An 18,016-nucleotide genomic window follows, 5' to 3' on the forward strand; every position below is an offset into this window, starting at 1 on the left:
GTTATCTAGATGTATTTAGCTGTATCTCCTTTCAGAAAATAAACATTTATGGCGAAATATGCCTTGGTTAGGAAAAAATGAAATCATAATTTTTATATTTCCGTTTATCGTACGTCCATATTTTTACTGCCTGTAATGAATAAGGCAGCCACAGGACAGATCATTTACATGTGCTTCGGTCAGCTTACAAGCTAAAGAGACAGGCTAGAGTTAGCATATTACTAGCTCAGATTAGAATTAAATTTATAATTATTTACAACACGTTTTACGATAGCCCAATGGGTCCACTACCCAGATAGCAACAGTACGTTGGCCCAACGTTGGCAAATGTCGCACGTCGCAATTCGACGTCAGACCAACGTTGGTCTGTGGTTGGCACTATTTTTAGAACGTTGGATTAAGGTCGTTAAGGAGCGGAGGTCGGCGTCAAAATGCCAACGTTTTTCCAACGTCAGCTCCACGTTGGTCTTTAGCTTATTCCCAACCAGCCAAAGTCTCACACACGAATATTGGAGCACAGCAATTGTGCGTTTGTGTGTGCGTGCGCGAGTGCGTGCGTTCACGGGAAACAAACAAAAACCCACAGACAGACACACAGGGCACAGAATACAAACACACTCACATTTCTATTAGAGCAGCGAACACACTCACACACAGCAGCTTGCCGTGGTCCAGTCCTGTTCCAAAACTGGTGCGCGCATTTTTGGGTTGGTGTGTGCGTGCGCGTACAGAACACTACACCTTTCTCGGGGTAGCGACTTGAACCCGAGTTTGGGCATAACCTACAGACCAACGTTGAGCTGACGTTGGAAAAACGTTGGCATTTTGACGCCTATCTCGTATGTTTATGTGTGTGTGTGTGTGTGTGTGTGTGTGTGTGTGGAGCACTTCAGCTGTCACAGGGCAGAGTAGAGGCGAGTTATAATAAAGTTTGAGAATAAGCTACATACCAACAAACTATTAAAATAGTTTATATTAATTATCTAAAAAGTATTACATGTATTAATATCAACCTTATTATAGCTCACTACATAAACCCAACCCTTTATCCAGTAGTTTCACTGTACAATAGATGGTAGCATATTTACTGCGTAAAACAAGTTTGCTGTATAAACGGAAATTACAAGTAACATTTATTTGTTTTTTAACAAAATACTTAATTGTACTTTCTGAAATTAAAGGAATACAGAGTATGTTTGGCAGACGAAATTCGACGTCAGACCAACGTTGGTCTGTGGTTAGATTGTTGGATAAAGGTCGGTAAGGGGTCGGCGTCAAAATGCCAACGTTTTTCCAACGTCAGCTCCACGTTGGTCTTTAGCTTATTCCCAAACAGCTTTTTGAGCATGACTGGGAACACTGTGTGTGTGTGTGTGTGTGTGTGTGTGTGTGTGTGTGTGTGTGTGTGTGTGTGTGTGTGTGTGTGTGTGCGTGTGTGAGTTTACGGGAAACACTCACAAACACACACAAAGACCCACAGACAGACACATAGGGCACAGAATACAACACACACACACACACACACATTTTTATTAGAGCAGCGAACACACTCACTCACAGCAGCTTGCCGTGGTCCAGTCCTGTTCCAAAACTGGTGCGCGCATTTTTTGGGTAGGTGTGTGCGTGCGCGTACAGAACACTACACCTTTCTCGGGGTAGCGACTTGAACCCGAGTTTGGGCATAACAACGTTGAGCAACTTTGAGAAATAAGTGAACAGAGTGAATATAAATATACGACGCAGCTTAAACTGTCACAAAGATCAACGTTTAAACTATTTATTTATTATTATAAGTTAGGTTATTAGTAAACTGTTTATTTGTCAGTAACAATTTTAAAGATTTTACAATTTAATTTAATTTATTAATATAGGATTTCTGTATTTTAAAACCTGCACATTCAAAAAAAGTTGGAACAATAAAGCATTGACTAATATTTAAAGACACATTTACACAATACATTTAAGCACTGCGGAAACCAAGTGATGAAATGTTTCAAGTGTTATTTTGTCTAATTCTTCCTGCAAATATGTATTGTGTTTCAGAATCCTCCACATATTCAGCATGTGAATATTGTAAAAAGGTTTCCGATTTCATTCAAAAAGATAAACTATGGCTTATTATTATAGCTCACTAAACAAATGAAACCCTTCATAAATGTTGCTGCTGATAGACCTTAACTTTTTATCTCTAATTATTATATATATTCATATATAATTCCCAAATATGCAGTTTTAACGCATATTTTTATTTATGTTTAACTCAATCATTCAAACCATTTTTTTTACATCTTTCAAAACATAAAAATTATCTAAACAACTTCCACCAACCCTAAGCATCGAGCCATCAGTTACAAAAAAGGGAAGAAGAAAAAATATGGAATGTTATGATAATACATTTTTATATTAATAAATAATATATAATATATTATTTAATAAATAATAAATAATACTTATAATAATAATCATAATGAATTGTAGTTTTACTTATGTTCAAAATGTACCAGGCCGGCGCGAGACTGCTGTGTTGTTCTGTGTTTCGGCACGCGAGCCGCACGCGCGTGTGCCAGCGCAAGCTGCACGCGCGTGTACCAGCGCAAGCCGCTGTACTGCACTGAGAAATAATAAAGAATGCTGACGTTCTGAAGCGCGTGGTCATTTCACTTAGGGAAAAACGACCGTTGATTCAGGCTCATTTGTGTATATTTAAATTACAGCTGAAGCTGAATACGCCTAAACGCAGTCCTATAAACATAACACAGCGGGACAAGAGCATATTAAGACAATATTTTTTGATCTACGCTCAAGAAAGGTAAAATGCTGATTTGTATTTATATATTCACTATGTAATACCATTTCCGTTTTAAAATGACACTGCACTGCTTGCAGTGAGTTTTATTCATAGGTTGACAGTCAGAACTGGTAGAATGGATTTAATCTAAAAATTGTTTTGTGTATAATAATCAAGTCTTAGGTTTTCAATTGAGAAAAAAATATAATCTATGACAAGCGTTAATCCCTGCCCATCTGATAATTAATTATAGAATTTTTTGTCTAAGGTCTCTTGCTGTGATATGGTGTGTGGTAAAATGTGGAGTATTTAGCTAAAGTTTGCTACAAATGTCTCAATGCAAAATACTTTCAGAAAGGTCCCTCAGGCGCCTTGTTAAAAAAAACACTGATGTTGCCATCAATAATTTGTTACAACAAGAAAGTGACAGTGATAATGTTTCAATGGATGATGAGTCTTCTGAATGTAATGATTGTCGGCAGTTTAACACTGATTCTATTGCTGATGAGGAAAATGCGTTACTTGCTTTCAGTATGCCAGAAGAAAGTTTTGATGTTGATGTAGAAATATGTGATGACTGGGAAGAGGGTCAAGATGACCATCCTTGTGACAGTTTACAAGCTGATCTCAGGGCATGGGCAGTTTCAAGTAATGTCCCACTTAATCACTTGTCCAGCCTTTTGGTAGTGCTTAGAAAACACTTGCCAGAATCAAACCTTCCTAGAGATGGTCGCACATTACTGTCAACCCCAACTTCTACTGATGTACAAGAAAAAGCTGGTGGAATAATGCACTATTTTGGAGTTGAAAGTTGTATAAAATCAAGATTGACATCAAATCCAACATTACTTGCACATCCCTGTCTTCACCTCCAAATCAACATTGATGGCATGCCTCTCTTTAAGAGCACAAATGAGCAGTTTTGGCCACTGTTAGGATTAATTGAGGAAGAAGAGGAAAAAACTCCTTTTCTTATTGGTCTGTTTGTTGGCTATTCAAAACCCACAGATGCAAATGAATATATTTCCGATTTTGTGGAGGAGATGAGCAGGATTGCTAGTGATGGTATTCTGTTTGAGGATCAGGTTTTGTGTGTTGCCATTTCAGCCTTTATTTGTGATGCTCCTGCAAGAGCGTTTATTAAGAATGTGAAGTCTCACAATGCTTATCATGGGTGTGAGAGGTGTGTGCAGGAAGGTGTGTGGACTAATTCTAGAATGACATTTCCAGAGGTTGATGCAGCTCACAGAACAGATGAAAGTTTCAAAACACAGCAGGACATGGACCATCATAAGGATGGTGAGAGTGCACTCCTCAGATTAAACATGGGAATGGTGTCACAGTTTGTGCTAGATTTTATGCACCTTGTGTGCTTGGGGGTAGTGAGAAAGTTGCTGTGGTTTTGGATGCGAGGTCCTCTTCCTACCAGGATTGGAAGGCAAGCAGTTAACGTAGTCTCTCAGAGAATTTGTAGCTTTGGGAAGGTTCTGCCATTAGAGTTTGGAAGAAAGGGAAGATCACTGTGTGAGGTAGATCGCTGGAAGGCTACAGAATTCCGCACTTTTCTGATGTACACAGGTCCTATAGCCCTGAAAGATAAACTGTCTGATGTGATGTACCACAATTTTCTTCTCCTGCATGTTGCAATAACTATTCTCTGTAGCCCATCACTATCCTCCACATACTGTGATTATGCAGAGGAGTTGCTGGTTGTTTTTGTTAGGAATTTTACAGCCATTTATGGTGATTTTGTTGTGTACAATATCCATGGGTTAGTTCATCTTGCAGATGATGTGAGAAAATTTGGACCGCTGCCACATTTCTCTGCCTTTCCTTTTGAGAATTTCCTTTATAAAATGAAAAGAAAAATCAGAAAACCCAGCAAATGCTTACAGCAGATAGTGAGAAGATTATCAGAGGAACAAAGTGTCACAAAAGCAAATGAAAATAAAGCTGGACTTGGAGGTGAACATTTTGAGATGCTACCAATTTCACTTCACTCTGCTCATACAGATCACTCTCACGTAAAACAGTTCTCCTGGTATGCTACCAATAAATTCACTGTGTCTTTGGACAATGCAAACAATGCTGTTCTTGTAGATCACTCTACCTTCAAAATTGAGAATATTGTTTTAATTGATGGCTGTACATACTTTGTTTCAAAAAAATTCCAATACAAAAGCACATTTTTCACATATCCAGTTGATTCTCTGCTGCTTGATATATCATTTGTAAGAGACCTGTGCGACGAAATAATTCTTTTGTCTGAAAGAGACATTCAAACTAAGGTGGTTCTGCTTCCATATAAGGATGGGTTTGTGTCATACCCTTTAAATCATTTACAGTAGACAGGCATACATGTATTCAGCATAGTTTTGTATAGGGGTGGGACAATACCTTCATGTATAAATATCATATAGTTTCATCCAATACATATTGGCTTGTGTTTACGACCAATTCACAGCCGTGATGAAATTTACAAAATACATTGATTACAAGTTTGTTATTTAGTGTGATTATTTTTGTTACTTTTTTTTTCATTTGACAGTGATGTATTTTAGCCAATATGGAATCTGCAATGGGGATATTATGTCATTTAATTTATGGATATTAACTTAAAAAAAGAACATTTGCACACAAACGCACAGTGTACAGAATTTGTAGTTTCTTAGCTAATGTTTTTTTTTTTCCTAAGAATGTTTGCAGTCGTTGTTTTCACTGAAAAAAACGAAGTAGAAGTGGTTCCAAGCTGTTGGTTGAGTGTAGACCAAAAAATATCGTTCTGGCCACCCTTTAAAAAACAAAATCGAGTGAAGACAGCAGTGGTAAACAGAGAAGAACCAGATGAAAACTGGGGTGAATACCTTGTAAAGGTATTGAAAATATATGGTATGTGACTACTTACTTACTTACTGCACATCACTCCAAAAGTTCAAAGTTCAGTTGTTCATAGCTTGACCCTTAACCCTTTCAATGTAATTATTGTTATTATATTCTATATGTAGACACCTATGAAATGGCGAGAAAAAAACTGGTAAAGGCAACAAAAAGGGATACTCTTACAACATCGGAGGAGGAAAGCTCAGGAAGGCACAGAACGTGAGTAGCCGCTTTTATGTTATTTTTGTTTAACAATCAATACAACCTAATAATATACATACAGCTGCACCATTACGTATTATTAGCACTACTATTACCCTTTTCCTTAATGTTCTGTATCAGTCTCAATTAATATTGTATGTTAATAGACTACATAAACAGATGGTGTAAAATGCTTTAAGCATTTAAAGGCACACTCAGTAGGATTGAGATTTTTTGCTTGTGGGCTTCACCCACAGTTGAGTTTACAGCATTGTAGTGAAGGCACGTTTGAAACAGTGTGTTTACACAGTAGTGCTGTTAACCTTCTACACAAACTCTCTTCGATATTGGCGTGTTTTTGTAGTCCTTGTAAAACTGTTAGAAGAACAATGCCATTAAGCAGTTTACAGTTCTTGAAAGAGATGCAGTTCTCACAAACGTTGTCGCACCTGGCACTGAAAAGTTATATAGTTATATAGTTATAGTTAGTCTTATTTTAGCTCGGTGGAGCCCGGCTCCATACTTCTATATTTGATTGAGAGAGATGAAGAAGTGTTAATAAGATGCAGTATAATACGCTATAGATTTGAACATTTCAATCACAGTGTTAGCTAATGTTAACTAGCTTAGTCTGCAAGTCAAAATTAGTGATGGCTGGCTCTTCACTACATACAGTTATTAAACTTAGACACAATGGTACTAACAGATGTTGCATCTAAAAAAAAGATTGAGATGGACTGCACAGAAGCTACCACATTTTCTTAGATTTCTGTTATCTCCTGTACTGCTAGTCTGTCACTTCCTTGTTTTCACAGTTATCAATAAGTATTGCAACAAGGTGGCACCAAAATGATTAAAATTGGAGCACATTCCTCGATCCACAGGGTCTTGTGTGTACCCTGAATACACCACAGAAAGCTAATCTTACCAACATTTCTAAATGTTCTTCTTACTTAAATGCTCCTTGATCATTCACTCTGCAATTTCCTCTTCACCACCTGATTAGGAATTATAGTAACATATGTTTTAATTGTTTAAACCTGCATGTTCTTACTATAAAAATGTATCATAATTTATTTCTCATAACATCATTTCAGACCATCAGCGAAAATAATAGAAAGCATGGAGTCAAACTGGCAACCTGAACCTAGCTATGCGTCAAACAAAGTACTGGTATCTCCACCGCAACTGGTATCCCCACCGCACCTGGTATCCCCACCACAACTCCTCTCTAAACCTGTCGCACTCTCTAAATCTGCCCCAATCTTTCGTCAGGCCCCACTCTCCCAGCCGGCAAGACCAGCATCAGTTCAAGGTTTACTTTTTATACTTTTCTCTCTTTTAATCTTTTAATATTATTACAACATACACTATAATGCCAAAATGTTTTAAACTTGTGATTGAAATCAGAATGTATTGATTTAGATGGGTGAATATTTGGCAATATAGTGCATACACATTTTAATCTGTAAAGCACTTAGTAAATAGATTGAAAAAGGTCTATTAAAGCAAACGTTTTTTTTATTATTTGTATGACTTCATGTTTTAAACCAGATAGGGATTACATGATTTTTCGGGCTCTTGAGGAGATCAAAGCACAAGTGCGACAAAACACACTTCTCCTTCAGGCCTTATCGAAGAGGCAACCTGTGGAAAATGTGGACGGACTCTCAATGGATTTCAGATTTCCTCTGACAAGTCCTGAGGACATCAGAAGAGTAGAGGGCCTCCTTAAAGATCAGGGACAGGAGAAAGCCCTGGTATGTTAAATATTCAAATGAATTCTAATTTAAGCTGATTAAATAGCCATAATGTAATATAATAATTATGATAGTAACAATAATTAGGGGTGTATCTTTCCATATTCAGTCCATTTCAAAAATCCTCTTTCACTTATTATGGGGTATTGCAAGCAGAATGATGGGAGGGACCGTTTAGTTTATTTTAGCACAAGGTTGTAAGGTTGTATTTATATTAATGCTACATTGTTTTTCCCCATAGAAACTGTACCTTGCAAGCTTTGGTGGTTCAAGACCGACAGACATAATTCGGCGGGTAATGAGCCATGTCATGACTGACAGCTTTGCTGTGACATACAACTGGATGGGAAGAGGAGATAAGCAAGCTTTCTCTCAACTTAAATTGACAACTGTTATTAAAGGTAATCATTATATATATATATATATATATATATATATATATATATATATATATATATATATATATATATATATATATATATATATCTTCTATTTTTCAATGCGTTTTCTTTATTTTCATGACTATTTTCACCGTAGATTCTCTCTGAAGGCATCAAAACTATAATTAAACACATGTGGAGGACAGGGGGAACATATCCCCTGCACTTTTTCAAAAGCCAGTTTTGGTCCCCTGCAGTTTTTACGCGCTGCACCCTCTTTCTCTCTCTCTCACGCGCGCCCCCTTTGTCGTGCGCGCTGCGCCCTCTTTCTCTTGTGCACGTGCCCCCTCTCGCTCTATCTCTCTCTCTTACACGCGCGCGCCCTACACAGTTCCATCCCAAAAAACAAAACATGGTTATAATGAAGTTCCATTGTTATTATGCAGTTAAAGGTGAGGCTATACAGAATGCCAAAATAATTACATTTATGTAATTATTTTTTTTAATACACAAATCATGTAATGTTATGTAAATGAGGATGAAAAAGCTTCTAGGTTGTAGTTTTGCTGTAATATTGCTTTATCTCAATTTAATAACTACAAAGCAAACCACAGCACTCCATACACCAAACAGACCTAAACACAAGCACTCAAGGAGTCCGGAGATAGGCGTGTGCCTCCTCAGCTGAAAGTAATCCCCTTCAGTTTTTTTGCTCCTTGTTATTATTAATTTCACTGCGCATGTGTAGATCCTGTAAGATACTTTTTACTTGCAGTTTTCAGTTTTGCTTCTCACAAAAAGAAAGAATTACAAAAATGTTGTACATTTTACTTTGGCATTTAGACTGAAATTTAAAAATGTATTTGACGACAAACAATTACAAAGAAACAACCAGTAGTGCATATAAGTATATATGAAATTATTAAGTAACTAGACTGTACTAGATTATTCTTGTAGATAGTACTTAAATACATTTAATTAAATTTACAGTCAAAAAAATGCACGCTGTTCATTTGTTCAGTAACGCATTACTATTTTTTTCGATAACACTTTACTTGGATGGTCCATTTGCCGGCCTCTTTGATGCTCAACTTACATTCAACAAACATTCAACTACATGTCTATTAAATGCAAATGAACTAAAAGGTGAAAGTAAATGATTCTCTATTGAATAAAACCCTACATTCAACTCTAATCCAAACACTAATCTTAATATTTTAGGATTGGGTTTAGGGTTAGATTTTAAGCTTAGGTTAAGGTTAGGGTAAGGGTTAGGTGTAGGGTTTGATTTTATGGTTGATTAAGGGTTAAGGTTAGGGTTAGGTGTAGGGTTAGGTTCTATTTTGAATAATTTACATTCAACATAGGGTTAAGTTAAATTAAGTTAAATCTGTTGTCGGCTGAACGACTGAACTGCGTGCTCTGAACTTTCAGTTCAGACCCGGTCAGAGAACTTTGTTTCTGTCTCTCTATCTCTCTCTCTATATATATATATATTTTTTTCTCTCTCTCTCTCTCTCTCTCTCTCTCTCTCACTCTCTCTCTGTCTCACATGCATCCTATCACATCCTATCACTACCATTGCACAGAAATATATGTTGGTAAATTCCTGTACAGTGTGTCATTTAACATAAATAAGAGCCATACATGAGGGGATGTAAAGTCAGAGTGAAACTACTCAGACATTATTCTGTTAAAATATTTAAAAGTATGTATTTTTTAAATGAATGTCTGTTTGGAGCAATTTTTAAAATCAGTTACATAATTTAATACCTAAGTTAATAATTTATTTTTTATTTATTATATAATTTATTTATTTCAGCTGCAGCAAAAACACACCAAATTACTGAGGCAGAAAGTGAGGCCTGCATAAAGAACTGGCTGAAGTACAGTGGGGATCGAAGTGGAGGAAGAAAAAGGAGAGCAGAAAGGATGCAAGGTAAAGTAACTATGTACATTATATTTTGTACATATACATTTAGACACAGACTGATAAATGTATTTCTCATGTCCTCCAAAATCAGGCAATTTAGTATGTCCAATGCTGTAAAATCATCAGTGTAAAAACTGCAGTGTCGACTACAGTAGTAGTTTTGGCAGGGTACTGATGTTGGTGCTTAATTAAGAGTTACCACTGTAGTACAAATCACCAACAGTGTTAAAGCATGTGTTTAACAATGTGTGCATTGTTGAAAATTAACACTATTTATATCGGTATAATATGACTGTATTAGGGATTTATTAAATCAAACCCCAATCACTAGATTCTGTTCTTCTGAAGAAGGAGTCATTTGTTGAGGTTTTATAAATATGAGCTGTGCTTTCATATAATGACTGTTTTCCTAAAATTTGTTTAAAAAAATCTCAACCTTGCTTGCTTACAGTACTATAATATATGCCCTTTATAGTGATACATATAAAATTGCCAAGTTCTTGCCAATACATCGCCCTTTTATACACATAAAAATGTACAGTAATAGACAGCTCCACAAATAATCTCGTCAGTGATAGGGGACTGTGGACGTCCTGACCAACTATTAAACAGTTGTAGGCTAAAAATAATGCAGAGCATACTGATGAACTACAACATTGTAATAGCAGAATAAAAAAAAAACCTATATGGTAAGTAGACCTGATAAAATGTCCAAGAGGTAGATGGTAGGTAATTGTGTGTTTATACATATATAAACACACAGTGTTTATTTGTAGATGTTAGTTACTGAGCTAGCTTGGTAATAACATTTGTCATATTGATATTTTTAAAGATAAAATGCTGTTATTCAAGCGATCTTTTAAAGCATTGTGAAACTCACTTGCATTTTATTGTTTTATTACAAAGAGTATACACATTATATAAAGTCGTAGCCATCTCCTAGAAAATATTTGTAATTCCACATAGTTTCATATTTTGTGTCATACTTTGTATGTATTGGAACAACACAAAATTACTGGCATCTTTCAAAAAAATTCTGGGTAAATATCTTTGTTTTAAGCATGTGATGCTTGTTTATGCTTGTGGCAAGTATCAGGTGCGTACAGTATAAAAATCATACCTGAAACTATTTTTTTGAGTTTTTGTGTAAAATTATATAATTTTTATATTTTTGTCTCTGTTTTGTGATGTTCCAAAACAAACAATGGAAATTAGCATATGTATAACAAAACATGTGCAATTATATAATGACTTTATGTACTTGTTTGTGCGTTGATTACAGATTGTCCAAAGAGATCCCGTTCTACAATTTTGAGTTCCTCCGATTCAGAGTAAGTAATTATTAACAGAACACAGTTAAAAGGCACCTCCATGTCAGAACATTTTAGAAAAGAACATGTGTATGCTCACAATATTTCTGATTTATTATATTCTGAATTGTTGTTCTGTAGTTGCCACTAAAAACATCTGAATTAATTAAATTAAATTAACAAAGATATTTTGTAGAAGGAATGCACACTATTTTAACTTAATATAATTACTTGGCTTTTAAACTACTTTTAGACTAAGTTTCCCTTCATAAAAAATGCACTCACTAACTTAGTGGTAGCAACAAATAATGTATAAAACATGTATAATTAAAAATGTAAATCATTTATCAAATACCCTTTCTTACTGCCTTCTTCTGTCTTCTTTTTTCTCTTTCAGTGACTGACACCACGTCCCTAGTTTTTTATTCTGTTTAATTTTTTTTTGTTTCCTTCTAAATACATGACATGTTAAACAAAAATACAAAATGCATAATCTGTTTTTAATAAATTATTTTTGAAATCATTTATTGTTGATTATTTCACATTCTTAATAAAGGGTTATTTACAATGCATAATATATATATATATATATATATATATATATATATATATATATATATATATATATATATATATATATATATATATTTTTTTTTTTTTTTTTTTACATTCAGTAATACAAACATGGTGGCTAATAGATTTCACTATCTAAAGGTTTACAAAGCCCTTGTCTAATGTTAACTGGACAGAAGCCAAGATAAGGCCAACATAATGGTTGACACCCAATGGCAGGACAACATAGGCACAATGTAAAACACTGGTTGACACCCAACGTCAGACCAACGTCAGGCCAACGTCAAATATTGGTTGACAGCCAACGTCATGCCAACGCAGTCCCAACGTCAAATACTGGTTGACACCCAACGTTAGACCAACGTCAGGCCAACGTAGTCCCAAATACAAATATTGGTTGACACCAAAAGTCAGGCCAACGTCAGGCCAACGTAGTCCCAACGTCAAATATTGGTTGACACCAAAAGTCAGGCCAACGTCAGGCCAACGTAGTCCCAACGTCAAATATTGGTTGGCACCCAACGTCAGGCCAACGTAGGCCCACTGGCCAAAATGACGTTGGACCAACGTGATTGGCCAACGTCATGCCAACGTAAACAATGACGTTGAGCCAACGTTGAGCCAACGTATACTTGCTATCTGGGAATGGCTTGCTAAGGGAAATATTAAGGGAAATGGAAAATGGAAAGATATCCACTTAAGCTAAGGGAAAGATAGCCAGTTAAGCTAAGGGAAAGATAGCCAGTTAAGCTAAGGGAAAGATAGCCAGTAAAGCTAAGGGAAAGATAGCCAGTAAAGCTAAGGGAAAGATAGCCAGTTAAGCTAAGGGAAAGCTAGCCAGCTAAGCTAACGGAAATATAGCCAGTTAAGCTAAGGGAAAGATATCCAGCTAAGCTAACGGAAATATAGCCAGTTAAGCTAAGGGAAAGATATCCAGCTAAGCTAAGGGAAAGATATCCAGTTAAGCTAACGGAAAGCTAGCCAGTTAAGCTAAGGGAAAGATAGCCAGTTAAGCTAAGGGAAAGATATTCAGTTAAGCTAATGCAAAGATAGCCAGTTAAGCTAAGGGAAAGATATCATTTTAAAAAGTTTTGGTATTTTTGTGAACCTGATATCCTGATATCGGCCACCTCACATGTTTATAGAATGTAACTACCAGTCACACACAGTGACTGTAAAGGCTATTTATGTTTCACCATGAATAGCCTGAAGAAATTCAAATTCAAATAACTATCACTATATAAGAATCACTGTAATCAAATACAGTCTGCAAATTTCTCTAAAATTAAGCATTGTACATGAAAAGACACTAACAGATGTAGTATTTACCTGACTACATTCTCATATCTCTATATTATCATTTTAAGAGGCCGTGAGAAGATCAATCATGCCACCACCAAAGGATGCAGAGATCGAGCAGGTTGCAAAGGTTTGGCTTTGGAATTCACGGGACCGTTCAGGTGGACGGAAGCATCGTCTCATGAAGTCTCTTCAAAAAAATAGTTAATTTATGATCTATGCTATATTAATGCATAAACAATATTCATTTTTGATATTATGATTAACTATATCTGTTCTATTTATGTAAAGTACATCTATTTTCTCCTTCATTATTATTGCTGTGAGATAAAAACCTTAATGCAAAAACTAATGTTATATTCAATTAGAATTTTTTTTACTGGTTTGATTGGGATGACATTTTGGTTCCAAGTCTACAAGCAAGAGGAATAAAATTAATAATAGAGATCAGGGGTGGGTTTCCTGAAAGCTTCGTTACGCTAAGAACTTCGTTAACTCGTACTTAAGATTGATCGTTAATTAAAGAGTGTTTCCCAAACCCGTGCGTAACTAAAGTACTACGTAAACTCGCTCGCAGATTAACGAGTGCCCTCACCCAGTCGTTATTCTTAAGAGCTTCTTTAGGGGATCTCTACTTGCAGTTCAGCACCTTAAACACCAGGGACCGCCAATTTTGAGGGAGAAAAATTATAATTTCCCTGGTTGAAGCAATTATATTATGTTACTATTAATTATAATCAATTATATTATATATATAATTATTATTATAATAATTTATATTATTATATTATATTATATTATATTATATTATATTATACTGCCAACTTTCTCTGTGTAGTCTAACTGGGCATACTGGAATTGACCAATCAAACCCATAAATTATTAAAAATCCAGATTCCTGCAGATGATGCTCACGGTCTAAGCAAAGCTGCAAAGTCACCAAGTCCGTGGATTCTGTAATCAGGCTGTTATGTGGCATACACACACTTATATACACTTCCCACCAGCCCGGGAATTACAGCACAATACAATATATTTCCATGCTATTGGGAAAATTCCTGGTACTGTAGGTCCGGTGCAGGGGACGCCTGCAGTGTCTTTACTCACACCTACACGTATTGTAAAGGGTATCGGTGAATGTGCAGGTAATATTTAATATTATTCTTTATTTAGGTGCTTCTAACCAACATTGTGGCCGTTCATCTGGGCAAACTCTGGGGTGTGTCAGCTCGCAAATCTATAAATAAATAGCACAGCTTTAAATTTTCTTTCTTGAAAAGTGTTCTCTGTTCAATATTGCACAGTTCTAAAAATTTGGGGCCACAATTGGTTTTCCGCTGAGGGCATATGTGTGACGAGGCTGAAGTTGGCGTCTTATTCGCCAGTGTCTTATTCGGATTTTCCGGTCCACCTTAAAAAGTCGAAGTACCAATTATTCGCCAGTAGAGAGCAGGGTTGAGCCGAGCAAAACGAGTTTGGCAATTAGGGCATATTACACTGAGAATACATTGCCTGTTCTGGGTATTTCCAGTTGCCCGAACTCCAGATTATCAAATAGCCTGTTGAATTTGACACCACATTATGAAAATATAACTAGTATACTGTGAATAGCCTAAAGAACTTAACATTTAATGTACAGTTTTTTTTTATTATGAGCCTCTGAACTTGGCATTTGAGAAGATTAAAGGAGAATAAATTGCCTGTTCTGCATATTTCCAGATGCCCTAAATCCAGATTCTCAAATAGTCTGTTGAATCAGACACCACATTACGAAAACATACCTATTAGACTGTGAATAACCTAAAGAGCTAAAAAATATTACTGTACAGTTTTTTTATTATGACCCTGTGAACTTGGCATTTGAGAAGATTAAAGGAGAATAAATTGCCTGTTCTGCATGTTTACAGATGCCCTAAATCCAGATTCTCAAATAGTCTGTTAAAATTGACACTAAATTATGAAACTATACCTATTAAACTGTGAACAGCCTTTATAACAAAAAAAAATACTGTACAGTTTTTTTATAATGAGCCTCTGAACTTGGCATTTGAGAAGATGTCAGGAAAATAAATTGCCTGTTCTGCATATTTCCAGTTACCCTAATTCCAGATTGTCAAATAGTCTGTTAAATTTGACACAAAATCATGAAAACATACCTATTACACTGTGATGAGCCCAAAGAGCTAAACATATTACTGTACAGTGTTTTTATTATGACCCTGTGAACTTGGCATTTGAGAAGATTAAAGAAGAATAAATTGCCTGTTCTGCATATTTCCAGATGCCCTAAATCCAGATTCTCAAATAGTCTGTTAAATTTGACACAAAATCATGAAAACATACCTATTACACTGTGATAAGCCCAAAGAGCTAAAAATATTACTGTACAGTTTTTTTTATTATGACCCTGTGAACTTGGCATTTGAGAAGATTAAAGAAGAATAAATTGCCTGTTCTGCATGTTTACAGATGCCCTAAATCCAGATTCTCAAGTAGTCTGTTGAATCAGACACCACATTATGAAAAAATACCTATTAAACTGTGAATAGCCTAAATAACAAAAAATATTACTGTACAGTTTTTTTTATTATGAGCCTCTGAACTTGGCATTTGAGAAGATTAAAGAAGAATAAATTGCCTGTTCTGCATATTTCCAGATGCCCTAAATCCAGATTCTCAAATAGTCTGTTGAATCAGACACCACCTTATGAAAATATACCTATTAGACTGTGATTAGCCTAAAGAGCTAAAAATATTACTGTACAGTTTTTTTTATTATGACCCTGTGAACGTGGCATTTGAGAAGATTAAAGAAGAATAAATTGCCTGTTCTGCATGTTTACAGATGCCCTAAATCCAGATTCTCAAATAATCTGTTGAATCAGACACCACATTATGGAAATTTACCTATTAGACTGTGAGGAGCCTAAATAACTCGAAATATTACTGTACAGTTTTTTTATTATGACCCTCTGAACTTGGCATTTGAGAAGATTAAAGGAGAATAAATTGCCTGTTCTGCATATTTCCAGATGCCCTAAATCCAGATTCTCAAATAGTCTGTTAAATTTGACACTAAATTATGAAACTATACCTATTAAACTGTGAACAGCCTTTATAACAAAAAAAACACTGTACAATTTTTTTATAATGAGCCTCTGAACTTGGCATTTGAGAAGATGTCAGGAGAATAAATTGCCTGTTCGGCATATTTCCAGTTACCCTAATTCCAGATTGTCAAATAGTCTGTTAAATTTGACACAAAATCATGAAAACATACCTATTACACTGTGATGAGCCCAAAGAGCTAAAATATTACTGTACAGTTTTTTTATTATGACCCTGTGAACACGGCATTTGAGAAGATTAAAGGAGAATAAATTGCCTGTTCTGCATATTTCCAGTTGCCCTAATTCCAGATTATCAAATACTATGTTGAAGGTTACATTGCCTTATGAAAGTAAACCTAATATGCTGTGAATATCCTGAACAACAAGTCATATTACTGTAGAATCTTTTTTATTATGAACCTCTGTACTTGGCAAACAGTGTTGAATATGACGCCACAAAAATATATCTGCAACACTGCAAATTCCCTCATTTTTGTTTCAATAAAGTATTACCTTATCTTGTCTTGTCTTATCTTATATATTATACCATCAGTGTCAAAACTACAAGAAGTATTGCTTTACCATTATTTAATCTGATGTTTTTTAAGTTTGCAGGTCTGTGACAACTATTTGCCTTTTTTGCTTACATCCACTAGACTTCAGACGAATGGGGGACTGCTGGAGCCTATCCCAGCTGGCATCGACGGAAGGCAGTGTACACCCTGGACAGGCTGCCTATCCATCGCAGGGCAGACAGACAGGGACAGACACACAAACACATTCACTCACACCTAGGGGGCAATTTCTACTGCTTCCTAATTGGCCTTGACGTGCTGTCTTTGGACTGTGGAAGGAAATCTGAGCACCCGGAGGAAACCCCACGCAGACACGGGGAGACGGTGGAAACTCCACACAGAAAGACCCGGGTCACCCCAGCTTGGAATAGAACCCAGGCTCTCTTGCCACTGTGCCGCCCCAAAATTTACAAGATGAATCCACATGAACACCACCGCAAAATTGTATGTACCTGTGAGAAACTCAGGGTTTTCTAAAGGACCAAACTTTACAAGTGTCAATAAAAAAATGCAGATTTAACTAGAACTGCAGTGTGTTTATTAATGGTTTACACTTCCACATGATGAAATCAAATAAGTTCATGCTACTGATATTTCTATGCATAATAATATTGCTTACTTAAAGTTTACACGTTGATCTTAGTTAGTTTGATTATTTTGAAGTAACTGCAATTATATTTAATCTCTGTTGGAAACAGAAGTAGGGAAAAAAGCTTTTTTGAGGATGTTCATTGTGTTTTGTGTGTGAGTGTGAGTGAGAGAGTCAGTAACTTTTGGCCCAGAAACGATGGCGGAGATACTAGATGGTCACCAGGATCACCAACATCTGCATTGTACCCACAGGGATGTGCTATTGTTTCTCCAGCTAAAGTTTTTGTTCATTTTATTTTTTTACTCTACATGCTGGGATATGAAATAAATAAATAATGTATATACTTATATATTATAATCTATTTAAAAAGAACTAAAGGTTGAAATTATTAGGGTTATTTAAAGAAAAAAACATGTACATTTAAACTCGGTGTAACAAAGAAAAGGTTTGTGTGTATCAGTCATAATTGTTCAGATTTTTTATTTAGTTTCACTAGGCTAATTCGTTTGTAGAAAAAAATCTAATATTTCCTTTTTTATCTTTTTTTTGTAGATGAACAAACACTGAAATACTAAAATGAATGCAGAATCAGGTTTTGTTTAAACAAGACACGTG

The 18,016-nt window shown here is 35.7% G+C and overlaps 4 protein-coding genes and 1 pseudogene across 8 annotated transcripts in view; 3 read left to right on the forward strand and 2 right to left on the reverse strand.

The window, feature by feature from the left end:
* Nucleotides 1–18,016, reverse strand: part of LOC111196797 (zinc finger protein OZF-like) — a 180,569-nt gene that overhangs the window by 109,541 nt on the left and 53,012 nt on the right. The gene's annotated exons all lie outside the window — the stretch shown is intronic.
* The window catches only part of LOC125801236 (zinc finger protein 271-like), a 356,087-nt gene that overhangs the window by 101,219 nt on the left and 236,852 nt on the right, over nucleotides 1–18,016 (forward strand). The window lies entirely within an intron of this gene.
* LOC111188757 (zinc finger protein 239-like) overlaps nucleotides 1–18,016 on the reverse strand; it is a 105,431-nt gene that overhangs the window by 71,307 nt on the left and 16,108 nt on the right. The gene's annotated exons all lie outside the window — the stretch shown is intronic.
* The window catches only part of LOC125801557 (zinc finger protein 420-like), a 126,937-nt pseudogene that overhangs the window by 39,243 nt on the left and 69,678 nt on the right, over nucleotides 1–18,016 (forward strand).
* Nucleotides 1,137–11,775, forward strand: LOC111193929 (uncharacterized). 4 transcript variants are annotated; one of them, XR_007438623.1, is made up of 8 exons: nucleotides 1,137–5,677; nucleotides 5,794–5,887; nucleotides 6,967–7,184; nucleotides 7,424–7,629; nucleotides 7,871–8,030; nucleotides 9,832–9,948; nucleotides 11,225–11,273; nucleotides 11,650–11,775. XR_007438623.1 is itself a non-coding variant. In XM_049477272.1 (8 exons), the coding sequence occupies exons 1-8, from the start codon at nucleotides 5,464–5,466 to the stop codon at nucleotides 11,654–11,656; spliced, it is 1,065 nt and encodes a 354-aa protein (XP_049333229.1). In that variant the 5' UTR covers nucleotides 1,144–5,463; the 3' UTR covers nucleotides 11,657–11,775. The 4 variants fall into 4 exon arrangements, 2 of the variants coding, with proteins under 2 accessions (XP_049333229.1, XP_049333230.1); XM_049477272.1 differs by having other exon boundaries at nucleotides 1,144–5,677; XR_007438622.1 differs by having other exon boundaries at nucleotides 1,137–5,887.

This window comes from Astyanax mexicanus, chromosome 4 (genome assembly GCF_023375975.1).
Source record: "Astyanax mexicanus isolate ESR-SI-001 chromosome 4, AstMex3_surface, whole genome shotgun sequence".
Taxonomy (NCBI): domain Eukaryota; kingdom Metazoa; phylum Chordata; class Actinopteri; order Characiformes; family Acestrorhamphidae; genus Astyanax; species Astyanax mexicanus.